The sequence below is a fragment of the Nymphalis io genome, chromosome 2, assembly GCF_905147045.1.
Source record: "Nymphalis io chromosome 2, ilAglIoxx1.1, whole genome shotgun sequence".
Lineage (NCBI taxonomy): Eukaryota > Metazoa > Arthropoda > Insecta > Lepidoptera > Nymphalidae > Nymphalis > Nymphalis io.
The window spans coordinates 11,875,778-11,902,551 of record NC_065889.1 but is presented as its reverse complement, the minus strand read 5'-3'; the positions used below and the strand labels follow the sequence as shown (position 1 = coordinate 11,902,551).

The window sequence follows — 26,774 nt, the reverse complement described above, 5'->3', positions numbered from 1 at the left end:
AATATAAATAATAAATTGATATAAATACGAATTTATAGCAATTTTATCATGTTATAATTTCAAATAATTTGTCTTATCATAGAAATAAGTCGCTGTCGAAAAAAAATAATTGTTTAACTTGATTTTCTTATTATTTTCGCCTCAATCAACCGAAGTAGTTAAAGAATTAAATGGCACATGAGGATGATTTACCGTTACATAACTCAATTTAATTCAATCAGATTGTTATTATGTAATCATAAATTAAAAAATAAAAAGTTTTGAGATTTAATTTTTTAAAAGTCTAGACTAGAGAACCTAGCGTCGCACGGCTAAAATAAAGATCTACATAAAAAGTTTATGTCGTAATGCCTATAATTTTATTGTACGCGGTGAACACCAGTAAAGCTCCCCGTCGACATGAGTTTTCCCGATAGCTTAAACCATCACCGTTGTATATTAGCCAATTTATCCAAAAATTTTAATGAATTATACACCTAAACATTCCTCATGAATCAATTCGTTCATTGGTAAAAACTGTATGACAATTCGTTTGGTGGTTTTTAAGTTTATTGCGTTCCGACAGACAAACGCGGCGGGGGACTGTTTATAATATACAGTGATAATCTTGCGGGTAGAACTCAAAAAAAAGAATGTATACATAAATTATAAAAAAAAACGTTTTTATGACTTCACAGCTAACGAGATAATAGGAAGAAACACGAAAACAGACTGTGGGTTACAAAAGCCTTGTGATCAAAGCACTCGGTAAATAATTTAAAAAGAAATTATACACATAAATAAACAATACTTAAATTTTATATCAGGACAGAAATTGTTCTACGAACACATGAATCGTGACCAACGACCGCGGCTTCAAATCCATGCAAGCTCTAAAATAATTTTTTGTGCTCAATATGTGCTCAATTTGTGTTCAATATTCCTTTTTGAAAGGTAAATATATCGATAAATATACAAAAAATATGCTCTTTCGAAAAGCTACTGAATATGTGCAAATTAGCATATAATATCTTGAAATTGTATCTTACTAAATACTCTATTTTACTATCCTGAACTTTGCTTCATAGGTAAAGGATGGCAGTAATATTCACAAGTCAACGGAGTGTACCAAAATACATAATGATCGTTTTTATTATCCATAAACAATACCCGGCTGAATAACGAAGGGTTCGTTGCTCTCACATTCGGTAAATAAAGCAAATATACGATATTATGAGCATCCCACCTGGTTTGGATTATTTGGAATCCCACCTGGGTTAGTACCAACATTTCAACAATTGTTGAGCATCATCACTTCTTATTATCCTATCCTTACGAATGATATACTTGTTAAGCTGTCAATATCAATGGACTAAAATAATATGATAAAAAAAGATATAATAAAATAAGTTGCATTTTTACATTTGTGTGTTTTGTTTTCCTACTTCTAACACGAGCGGTACGGTTAAGTTAAAGGTAAAATTAGATTAAATCGGAGAAAGTAACTGTGCTTAAAACCTATCGAAATAAAATCTTTAAATAAATTGCTACAGTCGATCTTTATTAGATTTGACTCGGTATTTTTTCTAGAGGTAGTTGGGAAAATGTTATATATAATGTACTAATTAATTTCAACAAAATTAATCATTTGCAAGACATCCGAGTTTTTGACGCTACTGCTGCTACTAAAAAGGTACAGTTTGCTGAAGACTGTTTGAGGAAATGCCTTTTCAGTTTCGCTCCCATGTAGCAAATCCAGTATTTACAGGATTATTAATGGGTTGTTCTTTTCATAATAGACAGAGTCAATTCTATTGAGAGCTCGTTTTTTTTCTATTTTTTCACATTTATAAAAAAATAAGGAAATTTACTTTTGAAATGTTAATTATGAGCTGCTAATTGTACTTAGTAATAATATTGAATACTATTGCTAGCATCTAAATTGGTTGTTGAATCGTTGAGCCAGTGTTGAGTTGAGTCTGGAAAATGTTATCACGAAAATTGTGGAAAAAAAAATTATATAATCGCCCAGATCAAATTATAAATCTATGACATTATAACCATTGCCGTTATTATAATATTTCAAAATTCTTGGTAGTTGGTATTTCAAAAGCGTCCAAGACTATTCCACACATCTATCATGACGAGCCGGTTGGCGTGGTTGGTAGAACACTTGTTTTTCACGCCGAAGGTTGTGGGTTCGATTCCCACCCAGGACAGACATTTGTGCGCATGAACATGTCTGTTTGTCCTGAGTCTGGGTGTAATTATCTATATAAGTATGTATTTACAAAAGAAAAGTAGTATATTTAGTATATCAGTTGTCTGGTTTCCATAGCACAAGCTTTGTACAAGCTTAATTTGGGATCAGATGGCCGTTTGTGAAAAATGTCCCAGGATATTATCATTCATGGATGTCCTGAAAGGCTTAATATGACAAATAGAGAGTGGGTGTGCATTGAGAACTTAGTTCAAAAAGAAAATATGTAAATATTCATTGCTGAACAAAACCTCAAAATTCACAAAAACACTTATTGCTGTAGATGGAATTTACCAAAATAACCGTTATTTTTGTAAGTTACGGTAATGCATAAACATTATTTTATAAAAGCTAGACTTTTTATTATGTACTAAAACAGAAATGTACTTGTATTGCGAATGCGTACCACAATAAACCTAAGGTCAGGTCATCGAACTTTGCGTCTTACACATTGCTATTAGCCTGCACGCATTTGAGCTAATCATCCTCCTGACTGATTTCGGCCATTGGTGGCTATTGAGACTAGCCAACTATGCGCGACATATTGTAGTGCAAAAATATGTGCACATACACAAGTGGACTCTCATAATCCAACACAATCGGAAAGAGTTGAGGTGCAGGACCAACGGCTTTAAGTAATTTTGTCTGAAGTGTTTTTTTGAAATAGTGTTAGACATCTTGACAATCAATAACTAGGTGTAATGTTTCTATGTTGAATAAAGATTTTGACTTTTTCTTTGAATTCCGTGACGGTACTGTAAACTGCCCACTCCCAGACTCTGAGCTACTATTAAGAATTTCAGGACATAAAACCCAATAACTTTGTATCAGTCATACTCGAAGTTTTAACTCAAATGCTCGGAATCTGCAGCCTTATAATAACTAAAATATTAAAATAACCATTACGGCATTAGCGGCAGTAAAATCAGGCCTTCGAATTATTGAGACTTCAATCGATGAACATAATATTATTATTACATTTTGTATTTGATTTTTTTTTAAACAAGTTACTTTGGTTAAAGTGATAAAAAAAGTTATATTTTCAACTTTAATTACCACAATCTGATCTCCATTAAATACGCATCTCTAAAAATAGTGTTTTGTTTACAGCATGTCCTATCCTCAGGGCCTATTTCACAATTTATGGGCAATAAAGATTCCAATTTCGTCTTAGCTATCACTAGGATTAAGCTATAATAAAGAAGTAATTCTATCGTAAACGAGCAAATTCTAGCAGTAAAATGAGCTCATAGAATTATCGCTTTGAAACTATGGATCTTAAACTGAAGTTAAATTGTAAATATGAACGCCGTTGTAAAGAAAACGACTACCGGTAATAACCAGCAAGGCAACGAATAATAAAGATAATCATCATAAACTCATACCGTTATTGTATAAATTTATATTTATAGCCCTTACTGGAAAAGCTGTGTGCATACAAACGTACATACGTAGTCTTAGGTAGATAATACCCACGATTCTTTTGAACAAACAAAGTCTTTGAAGTGTATGTAAATAGACGCGATTCCATTTCTCGCTATATTTTAAAAATCCGTTCTTACATCATACCGAGTGGTTCCTAGTCGTGTTATTTTTATTGGCTGGGCAGTTAATATTGTTGCCCACGAGAGTGAGCGAGACAAAGTATAAGATAGTATAAGTATTCGTAAAAGCGATTGATCTTTTTTTTCTAATTTAAATATTAATTTTATTTTCATGTTTTAGTATTATGTATATAGTATGTTAACATAATACCGAAATTGACATAGAAATTAGATTAAGTATAGTCTATTGCGTACAAATTGTAGCTCGCGGTGAGGTAACTTCTAAATTCGATTTGAATATTCTATCTAAACTAATATTATACATACAAAATTAACCCTGTCTGTCAGTAAGGATTTCACGGCTAAACTATTGAACAGATTTGGGTGAAATTTGATATAAAGCAAGCTTGAAACCTAAGGATGGACATAGGACACTTTTTATACCGAACACCTAACCCCTCCCCAATTACGCGGGTGAAGTCACCGAGCGAAAACTAGCTTAAAATAAAATGTATTTTTGTTTTTAACAATATATTCATTATTAACAGCACAAAAAGTTTTAACTCTATTAAATATCTAACATAATTATAATTTAACAATATGTTAATTTTAGTGTCCATTAAAAAATAAGAAAAATACACGTACCAAATTTACGTACGAAAATTTTATCTGAACATAAAGTTAGCTTGTGTAAAAAAGAAGAAAAAAAAATGTATTCGACCCGTGAAGCGACATTAATGAGCTCGCATTGACAGTTGAGTTCGTTTGCGGCAAATGTATGCGGAAAGTTATAATCAATCATGAATATGCTAACGAGGGATGGTCGGTCACCTGGGTTGATTGCTATGAGACACACTACGCAGCTGGCTCACCCGCTATCATAATGTGAATTTATAGTTATCAACAAAGAAAATCACACTAAAATCATTAGATTTTTTTATATAGTATTCATACATATGTACGTATATTCCCCAGCTGCTGCATAAAATAGAAAGCTTAGAAAATACTTTTGAGATTTTTCAGTACGAGTAGTAAAAGAGGCAGGTCAAGTGAAACTTAGTTATGTAGTTTGGCTAAATACCATGTGTCGATTGTTTTTTTTTACTATTTGGCAAGCGTTTTATTCAAATCTAGGTGTATTTAGAATATGATTTAGCTGTAGAGTAAGTGACAAAAATCTAATACAGCTTAGAAAATAAATTAACCTATAACTGAGTCAATCGACTAAAAAGGCTCTCAACTCCAAGTATAAGGCTTTATTACTCTCCAAAGAGCAATTATACGTAACGACGTACCGACAAATTAATAGAAGTGGTTGACTATTGTTTATTATTATTCCAAAAACTATAATTAACAAAGTACTAATTTATGTAAACTGTAAAGAGAAGCATATTCATATTTAATGTCAAAGTATATTTTATATAATGAAATGTTTTATTACCGTATGTTGTGAGTTTCCAGTGAATTCTAAGGTTAAGTGGTTATTAGTTTTGTTTAAATATATATGTCTACAATATAACTAAACGAAGACAGATGTCGCGTGAAACGTCGCTGTATCTACGCATCGTTCTTAAATTGAATTATTCTAAGTAAAAGAAAATAATAAAAATAACCTAACGTCAATGGTTTTACAATAAATATATTAATAAATGAAAATTAAAGGAGTTGCTTTTATTTGTTTTATAATACATAAACGCTGACATTTGTTTTAATTTAACTACTAGCAACAAAATCACATTATCTTAAAACATTTTATTAATACAAATGTATTTGAATTTTAGTATGCGAATTCAAAATATATAATACAAATTATGAACCTATATTATATACACGAAAAAACAAGGGCATCTGCGAATCAACATAACGTAAACTTGTTTACATTTATTATTTTCTTCGTCTATAAAAACATTTAACTGACGCAACACATTACGATAAAACATGGCGCGAATATAATGGCGTCAATGAAAATAGATCCAATACTTTTATTTACACAGCCTTCGGTAATTACAATTATAGTAGACTGAAAAGCGGTTTGAATATTCAATTGTTGTCAATATTTGAATAGTTATGGCAAATATGCCAAACTAACATTTACTCGCATTTATCGACACAATATAATTGATTTTGTTTTAAGTTGTTGATTAAAATTGTTATTAAAGTTCCCCTTTAGAAACTTTACAATTACGTTTAGACTGGGTAAGAATGTTAAAGCTGGAGCCAACCTGGCAAATGCTGAAGAGAACAAACGGCATAAATTTTCGCTTCTTATTCGAATTTATATATTTGTTCCGTTTGCAGTTGAAACACTTGGAACTTAAAGTAATAGTGTAAAAACTGAAATAAAATAACCCGTCTTATTACTTTCATCGGTGACAAAGGGCTTATCCAGAAGAGCGAATTTAGATTCAAAGGAGAAATGTTGCTAGCACTCTTGACATAAATTCACACGGTTATGATTTATAAATTGGATTTTTTTAATTAATATCTTTATATACTTATTTAAGTCGCCATTGTTTGTTCGCTTGCAAAGTGTATTTAATGACGTACATTTTCTCGTATACAATGTTCCTCGCAAACATGTCATGAAAAGTGTTTTTAAAAGAAAACTGTACGCGAGAGCTTTTATTGAAACCCGCAATGAATACGTAGTTTCAACTAAATTACGAATGTCAAACGCAAACTGCCTGTCTCTGCCATAATGGCTCTCCTCAATTTACTCAAATGAGTTTGTTTGTAAGCTGTCTTTTGATGTCAATCTTATAAAATACATTATTTACGAGATGTGATATTATAATGTAGCTGTGCTGTTATATTATAAAGACTTATAACATTATTGAGGTGTTATTTTCAAGATTACGTTTTTTATGAGATAAAAGAAAATATATTGGATATTTAAAGCGATATTACTCATTTTAGCAATACAGAATATTAATAATTAATATTGAAGTAAATTCATACGTTAACTGGCATCATTACATGTTGATTCAGTTCCGATGACAATGCTTTCTTATGGTGTGTATGACCTCATTACACCCAGGATCGACTCCAGACGACGCAACTACCCAAACGTCAACAGTATAGACACGACTCTGACGGAATCACACGGCATATTATCTAAGCATATCAGTAAATGGAATTAGATTATTATTCTACTTTATATTACAAAAATAACTGACGATAAACAAACGATCGATCAAAGACAGTGGAAATATAGCTACATAAAGCGTTCCCCCATCAGCTTCGCCCACACTGAGGTATTGACGCTCGTCAACAATGCAATTGCATCACATTACTTCAATGATACAAATCTACACGCAAGTGTGTTGCTAGTTTGTTGCATTGCATTTATTGCATATTGTTGGGTTTAGGCCTCCACTCTTTTGAGAATAAAGTTTTGGAGGTTACTCCACCACGCTGCACATGAAAATTTAGTGGTGGATTAAATTGAGGAGTATTTGATTCTGTTTTTAGGATAATTTATCTGTGTGGATGTGTGTGTGTTTATATAAATTCTATTCAAAGGTTTGATATTTATAAGACGCAGTGTGTGAACTAGAACGGCGTGTTAGGACCGATCGCCTGCCTATGCCCAACCCACCTTGAGAATGTATTTTCTAGTGGATTTGTTTTGTTATCATACGGGTGGTTGAGACGCGTACAAGCGCAATTGATGCGTTTAAATCCTTAGTCGGCTTTTATGACACCCACAGGCTGCAACATCTGTTATCTACTCTGGTATGGCTCCCACGAGGCTGTCAGTATCAGTTAACCTTACAAGTTACAGTTAACCTTACAAGTTTTCCATTTTTCCTGCGATGACATAATCAATTATAATAATATTTGGTATTATGTATATGGCGTGATATTAATAAGTTAATTATATTCAACACAAACGAAATCTTCGTCAAAACATCACAGAAAATGTAAAAAAAAATCGATTGATAAAAAGGTGATATTTAATAAACAATATCAAACAAAGCTTGTTAACAAGGCACTTAAAGTATTGTGGAAATCACGCAAGTTTGCAATTAAAAAAAATCAACAAACCCATCTGTCTCAATTTAGACAACTGATAAATGACTTAAAGCGGTCGTTGTCCACTTGAACGGGGCTACTTTCGCATTATAAAGGCCGACTTTTTAAACTTAAGCACGTTCTTACGACGTTATTCAACTTGGCATAGAATTTTGTTTATCAAATCTATGCATTTTTAATAATCTGTTTATCTCTGACGTTCTAAGTCTCTGTCTGTCTGAGAGACAGATTAAAAATATTGCTGAATTTAAAAATAAGTAAAGGAACTTTTTTGGGTAAAAGGTTTTTATATAATTAGGTATTCGCAACCTTGGGAATGAAACTGTCTTCTCTTTGTTTTTTTTTATTATATTCAAATAAAGTTAAGCGATAACATAAATGACAAAGAAACCCGCCGCTTACCTTTCGCAGTTCCTTCTCAGCTCAGGGTATTTTGTTTTTTAATTTTTAATTTGACAATTAATAAGTATTTGTAACTTAATATATGATGAATTTTGAGTTTGTATTAAGTTTGAAATCCGATTATAAAGTTAAAAATAAAAAAAATACTATATTTATACTATATATAATAGTAAATACCTGTACTTTATATTTTAAATATAACAAAGAAGGACACCTATGTCTTTTTTTTCTTCTAATAAGTTTATCAAAAATAGTATTCGGCTAGTGGTCGAAATTCCGTTAAAATTAGTCATGATGAACCAAAATCAATTAAATATTATATAATAAAAATATATAATATGAATGTTCTTATTTCGTAATTTTTTTCATAAACACTAAAGTTCATCAATAACTTCCAAACAAAATAATAATCATTTAGCAAAGAGAGGAGAAAACGTACTGAGCTGCTTAGTTTTTGTTTATTTATGTCAAGATATAATATTACCGAAAATGATGTCCTGTATATAATATTATGGAAATGCATTAAGAATAATATAACCAGCGTCACCCACAAAAATAATAAATAGTTACGCCTCAAAAATATAATCTCTTCCCTTCTTTAAAGTCGATTAATATCAGGGAAAATAGTATATCGATCAGATGACATGCTTCATCAATCATAAACTTTATCTATGCCAAGTTAACTTTATCTTAAAAGTTTTGACAGTTTTTGTCGACATGTTAAATTTATGACTGATTTTCTCGCTGTAACAATTTATTCAAATAAATAGGAAGTGGATCGTAACTAAAGTTAGTGGGTTTGAATCCGGGACAGTTTTGAGTGATTAACGTATTAATTAATCACATGCTCAGTGGTGAAACATCGTGAGAAAACATGTATGAATTAAAATGCCACATATATGTATGTCATAACGAGAGAACAATTTATTATTATTATTATTTTGATATATTGTAACAATTCGGATTGGAAACATATATAATAATAAATTGAAATATTATAACTCAATTAGTATAACACACCGCTAACAAATCTAACATTTATTCACTACATGTACTGTCCCAAAAATTATGACCGACACAAGCAAACGGCGCACAAAGAATGAACCCGAGTACAATTCAGTGTTGCCCTTTATACTGGATTATGTAGAAATATTGTATAAAAACGTGTTATTTACTTTTTTTTAATTTTTCATTATTGTTTCAGGGTTAAGGAAGATGGCTGATACAAACGTCAATTTTAATACTAAATGTTCCGGGACAGACGCAGTAAGTAAATAACGTAATATTCTTATACTCCATTGCCAATTTCGTCAGTTTTACCGAAGGATTAAAACATCTACGTAATCTTATTGTTAATATTAAAATTATTTATGACGTTAATTATAATTATTATATAAAGAAATAAAAAAATAACTTTTCATTTAACATAACTGTTATAATTTAAAGTTTATTTGTAGCTTCAATTATAATGTTATTCGTGTATAATATTTTTTATTTTACAACACAAATACTTATCAATATCTGTATATTAAAAAAAGAAAGGATATATGTGGTAAGCTAATCCGGGTGTATTCATTCCACCCAAGAGTTAATGTACCATTTAACAGCAATAAATTTTATTACAAAACTTATTTATGTTTAAAAAACCTTATTTTCAATAAAATAATATATATACCATTCCAAAAGAATTCACTCACCCAAGTTGCTTGCCTAGATATTGTGCTAGGCGGATTATAAATGCATTAAGTTAGTATTATGTCTTTATATGTTTGTGCGAATGGTGTCTCAATTTATAGTTTATTACATAATACTTATTTTTATACAATAAGGTCCCCCAGACCGATTTCACCCACGGCGGCCAATCTCAAGAGAGATTACCCAACTGCGCAGGAGATATAATAGTGCACAATTGTGTGCGCAAACACAGTTGCACTCTCTATTTCCTAGCTCTCATAATCCGATGGGATGGTAATCCGATACGACCGAGTTCAGGCGCAGGACCAACGGCTTTACGTGCTTTCCGAGGCATAGGAGTGTACACACTTCCAACTTCCACACCCCGGGCTGCTACTGGGAATTGAACCCAGGACCTCCGGGTCAGCGGCCGTACATCTAGCCACTAGACCAACGAGGTAGTCAAATTTACGAGTTTTATACAATACCTAATTGCATAACTTATTAAATAATTTGTATCATCGTGTACATGTGTCAATGCTGAGTAAGTCAGTGTATTATAGATACAAGCGACATAATATTTTAAATTCCATTGTGTTTAACGTTGTAACAAGTAGAGTAAGAGGTCATTGTGTACAAAGAACCTTATTTCTCAGTCTCTTTTTAATTACTGGGTTTTAACACGATAACGATGTACGACGATATTCAGGGATACGATGTGACACGTCTTTAATTTACAATTGCAATCTTTATATCCGAGCAAACTAAGCTCAGGACACAATGGCTCACGTATATTTAAGAAGCACTGGTTGCAACAAAGAAAAACGAAATAAAGTAAAGAGGACTAAAGAATCTCAACAGTTTTCTATTTGCTCAAGTTAAGTGCCGCCGAGTTACTTGCTTAGTCGCCTTCACCCCGATACGTCTGTTAACAAACAACAGTTAATAGGTTAAGAGCTGTTCTATTTAAACGCTTTTAAGTGTACCAATACAATCGAATTCTTCGTAAAACTTTTAGTTATCAAGCATATTTAGTGTATATGAGGATCTACCAGTCTGATTTGTAAAAAAACTTTTTGCGTTACATAGCCAATTTATTGAACAAGGCTATATTCATATAACACGCTACCCAAGGGAGAGGAGTAACGCTTTACGCGGTTGATACTGCGCGTAGCAGCTAGCAAATAATAAAGTTTCTAAAAGATTATTCCCAACGGAATAGCATCATAGCTACAAGACGGGCTGTTTTGTAGCTATGATGCTATTCCGCTCATATTATAAGCAATTGATAGTATTTAGAGCGATTGTCACAGAAAATATTAATAGCGTTATTCAAGTTTAAAAAAAAAAGTAGGTATCAAAAACGGGGAAGGTTTTGTTAGTGATAAAATAATTTATTATATTTTTTGTTCTGTAAAAAATATAAAATTATTAATATTATTAAAATTAATAATATATATATATTTAGATTATTTATTAAATTCAGATAACCTTAAAACCTATTAGGATAACGTAATTTGTAGCGACACGTTTCGATGATGTATACCAGATGTTCATTTCTTTTGTTACAATTGAACCGCAATGCCCTGCTAGAAAAATAAATAACAATAAGTGTACGAATGAATTTTTGTCCATAAATTACTAATATTTTTATTATGGAATCGCAAATAAATATTTCTTATGTAAATAAAAAAGCATGTTAAAAATAGATATTAAAAAACTGTTTTAATATTTAAATAGTTTATTCGACGTTACAGTATATTAGTCTGCAATCGTATCAAACAATATGGTTGACGTAATACGGTCATGGCTGCGGAAATGCGGACATTGAACATTTAGCGAACACCCGTTCCAGTATTAAAGCGCAATTAAAACAAGATTTAGGTGTTCAGCGGTCACGCCGGCTTGCTGCAATGCTGTCACGAAACAAAGTTTAAGATAAACATAGGCTAAGGGCTCATGGCGCAAAAATAATGCGACCAAAAACCAAAGGCTGTCTTGTCGTGAATAACGACAATTTAACGAGTTTTTTTTTTTAACTTTCTATTTTACAGCTATTACAATAAATCCATTTTTTTCTAAATGCGATTCTTATTTATCTAAATTACTTTATTTATCGATAGATGATATATATAATTGTTAATAATTTTAAAATTATGAACACTTAAACCCATGTTACTCATGCCTGTGCACAAGCTTGTTAAGGGCTGCCAGATAGGAAAACTAAAATGTCTGGGCAAAATTTTAAAATGAGAGATAAATACCGAAACTTGGGTTTTTTTAAATTAAAATTACAACAAAATTTCCAAAAAAACTAATTAAAGTACACTTAATTTTTCGGTGTACATGTATCGGAATATAACGATACCACCAATTTGGACTCTAGTAGAATGCAGAAAAAGAAATTAAACAATTTACACTATAATTCAGTGTCCCACAACTTTTTAAGTCTTGTCGGACTCTGAAACCAGACAAATCTTGACCATCTGGCAATCCTAAGCTTACTTGATAACGCATCGGTCCCACGTGTACCGCGGGTTTTCCCTCTGTAGATAAGAGCGGAGGGCGATATTAACGGACGGATCTTTAAACGACTCTGCACGTAGAGTTTTTAGAAAGGGCCAGCTACAATAGTATGTGTAGCGGTTTGATGTATAGCCAATGCAATTTACAGGAATAGTTAAGATAAATAAAAATTATGTACCCTACGTGTACTTTTCATTAAAGATTCTATTGTTATATCAATGGCACCCACCGCTATAACGTGATATTACATTCAAGTTTTTAAGCCTAATCGATAATCGATTTAGTTGATTTTGCGTGATGCACGAACAAATAGATAATTTACACTTTTATAATAGTATACGATAAGATAAGATGAGTACGTGCTATGAATGAACGAAAATATATATATATATATATATAAATATATATATATCTTCAAAGTAAAACTACAAATAGTAAGTACAATTTCATGATATCATTTTTTTTTTGTTGTAATTGACCTCACTATGAAAACCAAAAAATAGTAGCCACTAGACATTAACAGCTTTTCTATGCTTTTTTTACACTGTTTTTTAATCGCGGTCAAAGGCTACCAGCCTACCGCGATTTTGTTAATGAAGTTATTTCGAAAAAGTATTTAATACAATATCTGCATCAGTGTCTTCTTAAAGAAAAGGTTTAGAAATTATTTCACCAAGCTTTTTCTGATGCCGGTTGATATTCATATAGCCGAGTTGCATAATTAAATTACGTCCGACATAATGTTCTTCTCGAAGGACACACAGGTATACAACACATTTATGTAAAATTAAAGGTGTTTGTTCCAATTTAAAATCACTTCTGTTAAATAAGCTGAATAGTACTATTCAATAATTACTCGCACTATAGAATGGACCATTGCAATACCTCATAATATTAAAAACATATTTCAACACTACATTATAAAGAGTTAAAGACCTTTAATTGACTGAACAACGCAACTAGATGCCCAAAATTGTGTCAAAGAGAATTTAATCACCATTTTAAACGGTTTTATTTAGCTTGCCCTATTTGTTTGTTTATTTATTTGTTTGGGTCAAATTTAGTAATTGAAATTTTACTCTCTTGACAGACTGTTCTGAAATTTGACACACACCTTAAGTTCTGATGACAATATAATTTAATACATTTTGTATCATTGTAAATCCAAGATGGCCGCCGCTACAATAGTGTGGATTTCATATTTTTTCACAAATACCCCTAATATATAATAATAATAATAATAATAATATGTGTATTAAATGAAAGGGCTTGACTAATAAATAATAATAAATAATAGAATACTGTAAGCTATGACGAATTTAAAATCTAAGGTTACCGCTGTCATAAAAATAAAAACTTGAAAATAAAAAATAAGTAAAAAAAAAATTAAATGATGTAGAGAATGTACTAAAAGCTAAAAAATAATTTGGACCTTGGACCTACCAAGGTACCAGTCATCACACTATTCTCCTCAAAAATCTAGCGCATTGATCAGACTAAAATAAAATCGTTTATATAATTATGAAAATATCAGGGTCAAACATTAAAGGTAGCAAGCACGGCATTTGCTTATTATTGTCGTATAAAATTTTCGAGCCCCTCAATTACCAAAAAGGTCTTATTACATAAAATCTCAATTCAATTACATAGCTTTTATGTATTTTCTTATCTTTGCTTAATTATCGCAATAGATTATATTAGACAGAAAATTTAATAAAACTTTTATAAAAATGTTTGTTGAATAGGCTATAAAATATACACAAAAATAGGGTAACGATCGGTATAAAATCAAGGTTATATATAAACCTATGTAAAACTTAGCAAACGCTTTTTAAATAGAATAGTTGTACACTATGGTCATACTTTTATAGTCACGTAAGCTCTTTTCTTGTCTTAAACGTTTTGGTTCATTATCCATTTTATGAGAAATAAAATCTTGGCCACCGCGAGCTTCTCAGCGTGTAACCATTAAATGAATTCGGCTGTTTAAGATTTACGATTTGTGTATGTATTTCAGTTACGTTTTATCGTCTCACCGATATATTTTTTTTATTCGACCGTCGACCAAACGGTCGACCTGATGGTAAGTGGCAACTTTGCCAAAATACAAAAGTATTGTAGGAAATATAATATATTATCGACTTCTTATGCCAAGAAGATAGATTCACTGGGTCCTTTACCATTCAAACTGGATAATAGTTTATCTTTTTTTATTATATAATAGGTAGGCGACGACCATAGACATTGGCATTGTAAGAAATGTCAATGCGCCACCAACCTTGGGAACTAAGATGTTATGTCCCTTGTGCCTGTAATTACACTGGTTCACTGACCCTTCAAACCGAAACACAATAATATAACTATTGCTGTTTTGCGGTAGAATATCTGATGAGTGGGTGGTACCTACCCAGACGAGCTTGCACAAAGCCCAACCATTAAATTTTTTTAAAAAAATTTTTTTTATTTGATTTGCTGTTTAGTGGTACTATAGCTGACTATTTAGTACCCACCCAAGCGGATTTATACAGAGCTCTGTGACCAATGTGAATAATACCGTTTCTGCGAATTTACAAGAAGTATGCTCAACTTAAACTGGTGTAAACGAAATTCACAATGAAATTTATTGAAATATATTCAAACATGTGTATTTTTTTAATGCAATAATATCAAAATATCTTTATATCAAAAAAAGCTTATAAAATAATCCGTGAATTTATTTTCTAAAAACTCAAGTAGACTAGATAGTAATGGACGGTTAATGGTCGTCTATAAATGTATATAAAAAGGAACCCTTCATAGAACCAGTTTCTGGTCAGTTGAAGATGTCAACATGTTAAATGCACATAAAATGTCTACTCACAAATATGTTTGTGCACGGCATTCATCATTTTCGTTCTTAATTAAGAAAGCTTAGAGTTTATTTTAGCTTGGACAGTTTTAATTAAAACTACCAGTGCTCGTGTCTATTGGAAGTATTATTGACAGCCCATTAACCTAGGCTACGGACGTGGAAGCCGATTTAGTGTGGTGTCACAGACGAGTTAACGTTTGTGTATAAAGCGGAATCGTCTAATGGATTAAGCACTACATCTTAGTGACCTTGTCCATCTGTTTCATAACATAGACGATTTTTTTTCTAATCGCCACCAATATTACGCAAATGTGTTTATTGGTTTCACGTTGGAGCGCTGGATCGACGGGGTTATATGGGCTAATAAATAACTTAGACTATTTAGCCAAAGTAGTAACGAAGTCGTGATTGAAAATTAATAAAAATATATACTTACTTAGTAGTACGGTTTTTTGTAAGCCTGTACGGGTAAGTACCACCCACTCATCACACATATTTACCTCTAAATAACAAAACTTTAACTTGAACTTGAAGCCGATATGGCCCTGTGGTAAGAACGCGTGAATCATAACCGATGATCGTGGGTTCAAACCCGGGCAAGCACCACTGAATTTTCATGTGCTTAATTTGTGATTATAATTCATCTCGTGCTTTACGGTGAAGGAAAACATCGTGAGGAAACCTGCATGTGTCTAATTTCACTGAAATTCTGCCACATGTGAATTCTACCAACCCGCATTGGAGCAGCGTGGTGGAATAAGCTCCAAACCTTCTCCTCAAAAAGAGGAGAGGAGGCCTTTAGCCCAGCAGTGGGACATTCACATACTGTTACGGATTACGGAATAAAACTTTGAATTGTTGTTTTCCGATTGGAAGGGTGAGTGAGCCAGTGTTACTACAGGCAAAAGGGGCTTAACATCTGTTCCCAGGTTTTGTGGCGCATTGGATGTAAGTTCTAAGGCAAACTCTATGGGCGATAGTGCACACTTATGGGCTAGTATAATAAGTGTATGGGCCAACAGGTGGCCTATTTATGATATACTAGCTGCCGTCCCGACTTCGTACAGTTAAAATAAGGATTTAATCCCGTGCATTTTTTAATCAATCAGGCACAAACATTCGCCAATCGCTCTATTCAGCCATGTAGTAAAGTGCTAGGGTTTTTGTGTAATAATATTTATGCATATAGCATTCGCCCTATGTATTTTTTCATGTGTTTAGTTATTATACAGATTATGAGACTGACCTTTTGAAATAGATGGTTCGTTATGGTTTTATTTATTATAATAGGTACCTGGTCACAACCACCCACATTCATTGGCACTATAAAAATATTAACCATTCCTTACATCGCGCTACCAAATTTACGAACTAACTTGTTATGTCCCTTGCGGCTGTAGAAACCTGAACACAACAATACTAAATATAGCTGTTTGGCTGTAGAATCTGTGATAAACATAGTACATACGAAATTTTTGCGCCGGCTACTTCGCTACTGCACCGTTGGCCAATAGCATAATTTTTAATCTTGCGCGAGAATTTAATGTAGACCGTAACTCCCAAGATATTAATTTAAATTAAGTAAATAGTTTAAAGGACATATTTGTTCATTTGCTTTAAACTTTTAAATAATAAAAAAAATGTTAAAATTTCAAACTTTTTAATTATTTCTAGTTTACAAATAAGAAAAGGTGTAGGTAAATAATAGACAAGAGCGTAGTACTGTACGTTCCCGATATCCATAGTAATATATAATAATTATATTTTCTTATTATTTTATTAATATATGACAACGAAATACGAAGTATAAAGTATACGCAACACGAACACACAAAATAAAATTGTTTCAAAACATTTGCTTCTACAATGGAAGCACACAGATATTAATAAAAAAAACCAACAAGAAATCAAAATTGAAATGAAGAATCATTCTAAAGCCAATGACATTCAAAAGACATGCCAATAGACATTGAGAATCGATTATCTTAACTAATATTCACGGCCGATTCACTAAATATATCTGTAATCAAAATATTATCTTGTAGCTTAACGTCATAGCATTAGTATACAGGTCCGTGAATCGTGAACAGTGTTTAGTGATGCGCGAATGTTGATCGATTCCGCAATGAGGAATCCATCCATCATGCTACGAGATAAATTATGTGTGCGTGCCACTGTCAGGCTAATACGATATCTCTCACGCGATTGGTTTATTAAAATATATTTATCTGTTTACGCAAATGAAAAATAATGATTGTCAACGATGGAAATCAATGACCGTCACATTATTTTAGGTAAACGTTAATGCAAATGCCTCAATGTTGGGCAAAGGCCTTCCATTACTCTAAACAGTTGGAACTTAATCCAACACGTTCCTCAAATGAGAGTTGATTGGTTGGTTGGATACAAATGTGGTAGAACTTTATTCGACACATTTTCTAACAATGTTTCCCATCGCCAAGTACAATAAAAATTTTAAGCACAAATTAACTTCATGAAAACTCATCGGTGATTCCCCGAATTCGAAGCTGAAATCTTTTGTTAAGATTAACATATTCCAGCCACTGGGCAAAATGGACTCGCTTATCTGTGAGTGTTTTTAATACATGTATAGTACATATCATAATTACAGACACTGAAAAGAATATTGAAAAAAATGCGCACTTAATAAAAAAAAAAAGAATGAACGGACGATCAGATCGTAACGGTTTTAAAAACCTTTTTTAAACGTCACGTAAATTGTAATGTTACGAGTACCTACAGATGTTTCAATGCTTTTTATAAACATACGTAATTATATTATTACTAATTCATTTTCTGTTTTTCTTTGTACGAATACAGCTTTGTCTCCAAATAGATCACCGAAATACAAGCTATTAGTTCTTCAAATGCGTATTTATTTTGTACGTTTGACCACTACGAACTATGGATATGTATATTGCCTCAAAGCTCATGCATTTACTGTGGTCAACCTGGGGCATTTAGCTATATTTAATTATGCTTTAATTTATTTATGCTTAAAAGACCTTAATAGATATTTATAAAAAAAAGTGAAATGTTCAACTTACGGTCGTTATCTATAATTGTATTCTGCGTTGAGTTTCGAGTTTGTTCAAACAGAATAGTACGTCTCAATTAAAGTGAACACCGATTTGTTGAAGCTATAATTTAACAACTCATTACTCGTTTCTCGTCTTATTCCGTCGTTTAACTTTTACTAATATTATATAGTAATCATGTTATTAGCATAATAGAATACTTCGTCCTTATATGAATTTGTTTTTTTAATCGGAATAGGTAGGCGGACGAGCTTATGGACCACCGAATAGTAAGTGGTCACCAACGCCCATAGACATTAGCATTGTAACAAATGTTAACCATCGCTTACATCGCCAATGCGCCACCAACCTTTGGAACTAAGATGTTATGTCCTTTTTGTCTGTTATTACACTGGCTCACTTACCCTTCAAGCCGGAATAGAACTGCTATTTTGCGGTAGAATATCTGGTAAGTGGGTTGCACAAAATCCTACTACCGATGACGTGATATATCATGCTCTATTCCGAGCTATAAATATTGAAAATAGCACATAATATGTATGTCTGAGCCGAGTGGTTAGAGCGCGTGAATGCACATAGCCCTACCACCAGTGAACTTTACTTAATATTCCGCATCTGTTTTTTTTTTAATTTTTAATTTTAGTTAGTTTTTAGTTAGTTTTTTATCCGAATCTTTCTATCGTTCGACTTTGGAATTATTTACCAAAGTCAATTAGGAATATTCTAAAGACTAATTCATCTCAATATAAAATTAATATCATAAAATTCGATAATGCATTAGAAACCTTTATCGACGAAAATTAGCTAATTATGTATATTCATACGTTTAATTTTGTGTTGACGCAAGTCAGTTCGACCACATTTCATTTTAAACTTTTTTTTTCAAATCTGTTATATACACAGAACAATAGCCAACCAAAACATAGGTTTCGCGGACTTTTAATCGACTTAAAAAAAGAAGGAGGTTCTCAATTCATGTTCCCAAGATAATTTGATTCATGTTACATAGTACCAATGCCAAACATTGTTTATTAAATTTTATCGTTGATTATTATTATTATACTTTGATTTCAAATAATTTATCGCGATTAACTTTTAAAACATATTATAACAATGATAAATAATTATATGTAATTTGGGATTAATTTGTGTGTATTTATTTAAAAACACGAAGGTATAAGAATATCGTGGGAGCTAAATGATTATAAATAGTCTCAAAGCAATACAAGCGAGGTGGAGGCTTGTAGCAAGTAAATGATGTTGTTTGGTATTCGGGGTTTGGTACCGCTCGGGCTGAAATAGGGCAAAGGGCGCGCTGTTGACAATACTCTTCGTTCCGTAGTCAAAGTAACGAGTATTTGCATATCCACTCACTTTAAACTCAAACTAAACTTCTAATTAGTAAGTGTAGTTACAATATGCGTTTATTTATCAATAGAATATTAAATTACTTTTAAAATATACGTGTTTTATTAACTATATACATTTATCGTTCATAAGAGTGAGTGAGTTTAAAAAATCTGTTACTTTTCTCGACGGATATTAAATATATTTTGAAGTGCTTTACCATTTCATTTGTTAAAACTTTGAGTACTGTCAAACAGTTTTAGAACACAGCAAGTAGTTCACAGGTAATAAACGGTATAGAAGCAGTGAAATATCTGCTCCATTGTGATAGATCTTAGATCTAATCAAGACCTGACAAAGAGCGAGCAATGAGCGCTTTAAACGATTCAATTAATTACAAATTAATTTTACATTTAAGACGAAAGTTTCTTGGAAAACTCCCTTAATAATCTGTGTGCTAAATTATGTTTTTATACGTAATTAAATTAAATTTGTGTTTTATAAGACAAGTGAGAATGTATACAATATATTTTTATGTATTTCTATGTTATATTATTTGTGTTAATGAATTTTAATAATAATAATAATAATCATTTATTCTCAGACAACAAAGGTCTATATAATTAAGAAAAAAAATTACAAATTTCTTACTTTATTATTGTTAGACAGGTCTCTTACTTGTTCGACAGATCTTTTAATAGAACGACAGTTAAACGTGCGTAATGTGTTTTGGTCGTACTACCCATATTATTTATTATTTAAAGAGTTCCGTGTATGTCGTTCTCTAAAGCGTCGGTATACTAAACCTGCGGGCCAAAGATTGGTTTCTAATAATGTACTCATCCTACTTGCGTGTATCTTGACCTCATATTCGTAATTTTATTTTTACGTTTTCTATTCTTATTATTTTTCACAATTTGAAACTTATCATCTGTGGGTACTTTAACTTTAAACGGTATTTTAACTTTAATTAATCATATTCAATTGTTTGTTCAGTAGACACAAACACAGTAAAATCAAAATATAATGAATGGCTGAAATGACTAATAATGAGTTAATCATATAAGTATCATCATCATTTTACAAGATTTTCAACATTGGCACCTGCTTGGAATGGAATTTCTACAGAGTAAAATCAGCAAGAAACTAATTCTTAATGTGTTAAAAACAAAACTACAAATTAAAAAAAATATGTTCAATTTTATAATAACTATTAAATATTACAACAATTTTTCACCTATTTTAATTAGAAAAAACAGAATATTAGCTCGATTTCTTATACTTCTATTCTAAGGGTATTTTTAACCATTATAATTTCTTATTTAATAGTAATAAATAAATATGATTTCCTATTTTTTATTATATAAAACTAAATATTTTATGGACAGGAAGGTTTAATAAATGTTTACCTCTTCCCGGAGATATATTAATTTTATGTGTCAACTAAATAATTAATCGCATATTTACAAATATTTTATAACTTTTTTCTTTCAAATCTAGCTAAGATTTGAAAAAAAGTATTATAGTTAATAAAAAAGTGTACACTGTTTTGGAATATCCGTTAAATAATTTATTATTCAATTGAACAACTAACTATAATTAGAATATTTTAGAAAACACTTTTTTTTTTAATAATTAGCTAAACATTAGGAGCTTTTAAAGAAGATTTTAAAGGAGAAAAATGCGTCTTTTGAATAAAGGTGTATTAATTTCTTTCGGGAAAAATCTTAACGTTTTCATTATATTTTTATAGCATATGTTATAATATATAATAATATTATAATTATTCTGCAATAGTTGAATAACTTAAATGTATTTTTTAATAAAGATTATATTTTAGAACATCAAAACGTGCAAATAGCGAACTTTGCTAAGTGCTTTTCCTTAAGTGTCTTTGTTTGCATCAAAGAGGAAGTTACCTGAACTTTTCAAGGCATTACTAACTTGTTAGACGTAAATTGTTTTATTGCTTGTACCTTTAACACATCATTTGTAGTGAATACAATATTAAAAACCGTTGTCTGGCTCCATAACCAATATTTGTTACTTATTACTCACATATTTTGAGCCCCCAGTAAATGAAAGATTTGTGATTTATAATCATGTATAATTTTAATTTCTGCAATCTTTATCAATCCATAACCCTACTACCGAGGTGTCAAAAATATTCCTCTTATTCAATACAAAATAATAACACCCATGATTTTCGTGTAAAAATAATGAAACATAACGGTTGTTATCGAGGAAAGAACCGTCGATAGATAAGCGACACATTATTAATGTGTTTACACAATGATACCAGCCAGCACTCACGTAACTACAGACAAATAAATTTACGTTCAAACCGGTACTTGTATGAAGTAACTAAACCGAATTGCGCAGATGTCACAACTGGCTGAAGCGTGAAAGACAGATTTGATGACTGCATCTTAAAACAGTTCCTCTACCCAGACGATTGAGATTAAATTTTACAATTTTTTATATACATACATATAAGGGTAGTAAATTACATATTGTTATTTGCTCAAAATATACGTCAAATAAAAGCTTTTTTATGAACGTTTTTTTAACTAAAGCGTATGTTTTATGTTTTGTTTTTTTTTGTACTGTCTAAATTGTAACAAATCGTCTAGGAATGTTGGATCTGTGTGGAAAGATGTCTTTTGATCTTTGATTATTTATGGTAAATATGTACTTTTTATGAATGTGTATTTATATAGTGTATTGGCTATATACTACGACTTCTAGATTATAGACTATGTTAAGCCCGTTGACTTTTTTTCGCCGGTTCTTCTCAGGGCTGGATGTTTCTCTTCCAAACCGGTGGTTGATTCTAATTTGACTATCAATAAGTAAGTATAATGCTTCCATGTTGAATAAATTATTTTGATATTGGTAAAAGTATATTATTAACTATAAAAAAATAAGACGTCTTTTATATCTCCGCAAATCTCCTATCTCCTGTCGCAAAGTAAATATATGTTTTGGGTTTCGTTAAGCTAATTAAATCGGGTTAGCCGAATGAGATTTAAGAAAACTTGGCTTTTCTTGTACATGTATATCAAAACCGTCTCTCATGTGATTTCGTATGGTGCTATATAATTAAGCTGTCGTAACGTTTTATGATGTAATTATTTCGTAACGTGATGATACTAAGATAATGTATTTAATTACGTAACATATAACGGGTTTATATTTAGACAGTTCTTGAAAAAGGGTGACAAGCTATCCTAATTAAATAATATTTGTAAGCCTGACATTTCATACTGGAATACTAAAGTAACAGCCTGTGAATGTCCCACTGCTTGGCTAAGTCCTCCTCTCCTTTTTTGAGGAAAAAGTTTTGGAGCTTTACTTTAAAAAAAGATAGGAAGCCTGAGCCCATCACCACGCTGCTCCAATGCGAGTTGATGGAATACACATGTCGCAGAATTTCAGTAACATTAGACACATGCAGGTTTCCTAACGATGTTTTCCTTCATCGTCAAGCATGGGATGAACTATAAACACATATTAAGCACATGCGATTATATATATTCAGTGGTGCTTGCCCGGGTTCGAGCCCACGATCATCGGTTAAAAGTCACGCGTTCGAACCACTAAGCCATCTCGGCCATGTGTAACAGGAATATTAATACACTTGAATTTTCAGTTACACAATAGGATTTATTTTATAAGCTAAAAGGCTTAGTAAAGTGCTTTAAACCTAATTCATTTGGAAAAGTTTTTAATCATTTAAGCCGTTTTAAAATTTGACGAAGGTGTAGAATTAACGCGAGGACCCTCGTCCTGTGAATTGACAATAATTAACAAGTAAATAGCCGTCACATTCAACTTGGGATTTACTAATGACGAAGCTTAAAAACTTGCGATTTTTTTACTCTATATCCAAATGAAAATCATAAAAACGAAATTAATGCGCTTCAAATATTTGACTGCGTTAACGCTGGATGAAATCTCAGACAATTGGATTCATAGAATACTTTTATTACATTCCTAGCAATCCATTCCGCCTTTGCACGGATAGAATAAGGGCATACATATAACGTTTATATGTAAGGACAAATATATCGGTAACTTTCTCGGGCGTACGTAGAACAACTCACCAAAGTTTCGTCACAGACGGACGAAGAATAAAGAACCAAACCGTCAAACATACATTTATATATATATAGAAGACCAGGTAATTTGGCATGAGTCGGTATAACTTTTTCAATATTTAACATTAATTATCTAATACAATCTGCGCGCCATCTAATATATGGTTCTCTATAGAAACCTACCACACAACTACCGACAATAATTGTATTGTACAAACAAAAATTTTAACTGAATTAAATAAAAGCATGATTTAAATGCAAAAAGTATGTTATCAAATAAAAACGCTTTTTAATAACCTTTTTTTTGGCAGTATGATGTATTCTTGTTGCTATTATTACCACGTATTATCAGTGGCCGGCCCATTTGTCAATCTGCCTTCCTATTAGAAAATATATATATGAAAAACATATAATTATGCTTATGAATATTATATAAATTGTAACTATCAGTCGTCAAAGTAAAAAAATTCGCGCTACGTTTAAAATAAATTATTATTCACAAACTGTGAAATGAAAGCGACCTACATTGGTTGGTGTAGTTTTTTTTATATTAAAAAGGCTATAAAAATTTATAGCAAGGGTGTCAATGACATGACGTGAATTTAAATTGAAAAGTTACAGTTTATTTTTCCATTTTAATATTATTCGTCGCCCTATTGATCAGTCCCCTAGTTCTCACGACTTCGGGAGTGGAAGTATTACTGCTTTTTCTGCTTTTTTAGGAACGCTGTAGTTTTTATGAACATATAAATACTATAATAATAGCTACTTTCGCGTTTATGACATTCGTTTACATTTTTAAAAATATTTATTCTGAATTCTGATTAAGATAATAAAATTGACGACGATTTTTTACTCGCAAAAAATATTTTCATACATAGATATTTTATATTTTAACATTGTATTACATTATAAAGTTATTTTGCTTTCAAGTGGACACAATTTTAATACGTTTTTTATAGGTAACATACGAGTAGTTTAAGCAAATAAAAGTTTTGAATACGTAAGCAACTGATGCAGCTCTGAAACGGTGGTAAAACAATAATAGTAGCCGCAAGCCTTTACCAGAATATAAAATAAAATTAAACAAGAAACAATCACATTTATAAAATTAAAACTAAAACGACATAAATTGCAGCAAAAAACAATATATATAGAAAATAAGATATCTACACGAAGTGTTACTGAACTGTATAAAAATAAAAACATCACTGTGATGGTTGAAGCGAAGCTAAAGCTACTATTTCTATAGTTAAGTTAAGCGTTAAGAATGATAAAGTTTATATATTGAATACATATATATATATTTACTTGTGTTTGTCTTTTCTTTTTTCGTTGTGAGTGTGTAATAAAGTTATTTAATAATAATAATAAAAAACATATACTTTAATACTTTATTGTACATCACACCACAAAGAGAAAATATAAAACATGTATATTGCCTAAATAAATGTACAATTATGGCGACCTTATCGCTACACAGCGATCTCTTCCAGGTAACCGAGTGTAAGTAATTACAGATAGGATATGGGGTAGGTGGTGGTATGAATAAAATAAAATTAATATTTAATTAAAACAATACCAATTATTAAATGTAAATATAAATTACACATACTATACATATATCCATAAATAAATTATATTATCAGTAAATACAAAATTATAAGTATATGATATAAATACATACTATATACAGCAACAACGAATAAAACGATAAGTCCTCAAACATAACAAAAAAGAAAAAAGAAAAGCAGATGGCTAATACAAGAAATACTGAAATAAAAGAAATTATTGGTGATAAGGCATTTGAGACAAAAAGTGATCTTTCACAAGTTTTTTAAAAATATTTAAAGAGGAGTCGAAGTCGTAGAAAGTGAGTGAAGAGTACGTAATTTAGTTGAGCTATCAAATGAGTTTGGTGGAACAGAAAAATACTGATTTAAGAGTTCTGTATCTACATTAAGAACAGATGAGTTCTGAGATGATTTACCAACTCCAACAGTCTCAAGAAATTTCCAAACTCTGTGAGAGTTGCCGTTCTCGACTGATGTATGAATATAGCGTCGTTGTGCATCCTTACATAATGTATTGCCGCGATTCCTAGCTTTATGATACTTCCTTCGATTTTCTTCAGAGTTATTTAATTTATATTTTGTTTTAGCAACGTTTTTCCTGTGTATACTATTTTTGATGTCTTTAGTTAGCCAGGGAGCAGGAAGGTGTTTCAACTTGACTGGGTGAATCGGAGCATGAACGTCATAAAGTTAAGTGAGCAACGAACAAAAAACATCAATCTTATGTTCAATAAAAGACGCCGACTCTACTGCTGACCAATCAATATTGCGGGCATCAACACAAAGTCGTTCGCCACCCATTCCAGCAAAATTACGCCGCAGAAGTATCTTAGGTTTAACTTTGGGAGGGCGCAATTTATACGAAAGAAAAATTAAATCATGGTAGGAAAAAGCATCGGCAGGACACTGACCGTGCTTGGAAACGAGATCAGGAGAAGACACAATTATAAGGTCAAGAAGAGAAGGGGTGGAATTTGGAAATCTGTGGGTCGCCGTAAGGGGTAGAATATGCATATTACACGCTTCACATATAGATACAAGCCTATTAGCCCTATTGTCATCCTTCAGTAGACATGTATTGAAGTCGCCCATTAATATGGTGTGACTATAATTTGGGACAAACGTTTCTACAAGGGCTTCAAAAGAGAAAAAGAAATTCGTTAGTAGAGAGGGACAAGAAAACACGCCAAGCAAAATTTTTGTCTGGTTTAGAGAAACTTCAACCAGTAAGTGTTGAGCAGAATCAACAGTAGGTGGCTGACACGACGAACTTACAATTTTAAAAGGAATGTAGGATCTAAGATAGATCGCCACACCACCACTAGTCCTGTTGTTACGATCATTACGAATGAGATGGAACCCTGGCAAAGAATACGATGTAGACGGCAAACAGGGCTTGAGCCATGATTCCGATACTAAAATG

General features: G+C 31.6%; 1 protein-coding gene across 3 annotated transcripts in view; it reads left to right on the top strand.

Moving 5' to 3' along the window:
- Nucleotides 1–26,774, top strand: part of LOC126776308 (adenylyl cyclase 78C) — an 86,443-nt gene that overhangs the window by 43,020 nt on the left and 16,649 nt on the right. For all 3 annotated transcript variants that reach the window (XM_050498746.1, XM_050498727.1, XM_050498737.1), the window contains one exon: nt 9,425–9,486. In XM_050498746.1, coding sequence (XP_050354703.1) covers nt 9,436–9,486 — 51 coding nt within the window. In that variant the 5' untranslated portion in view covers nt 9,425–9,435. The remainder of the gene's footprint in view (nt 1–9,424; nt 9,487–26,774) is intronic.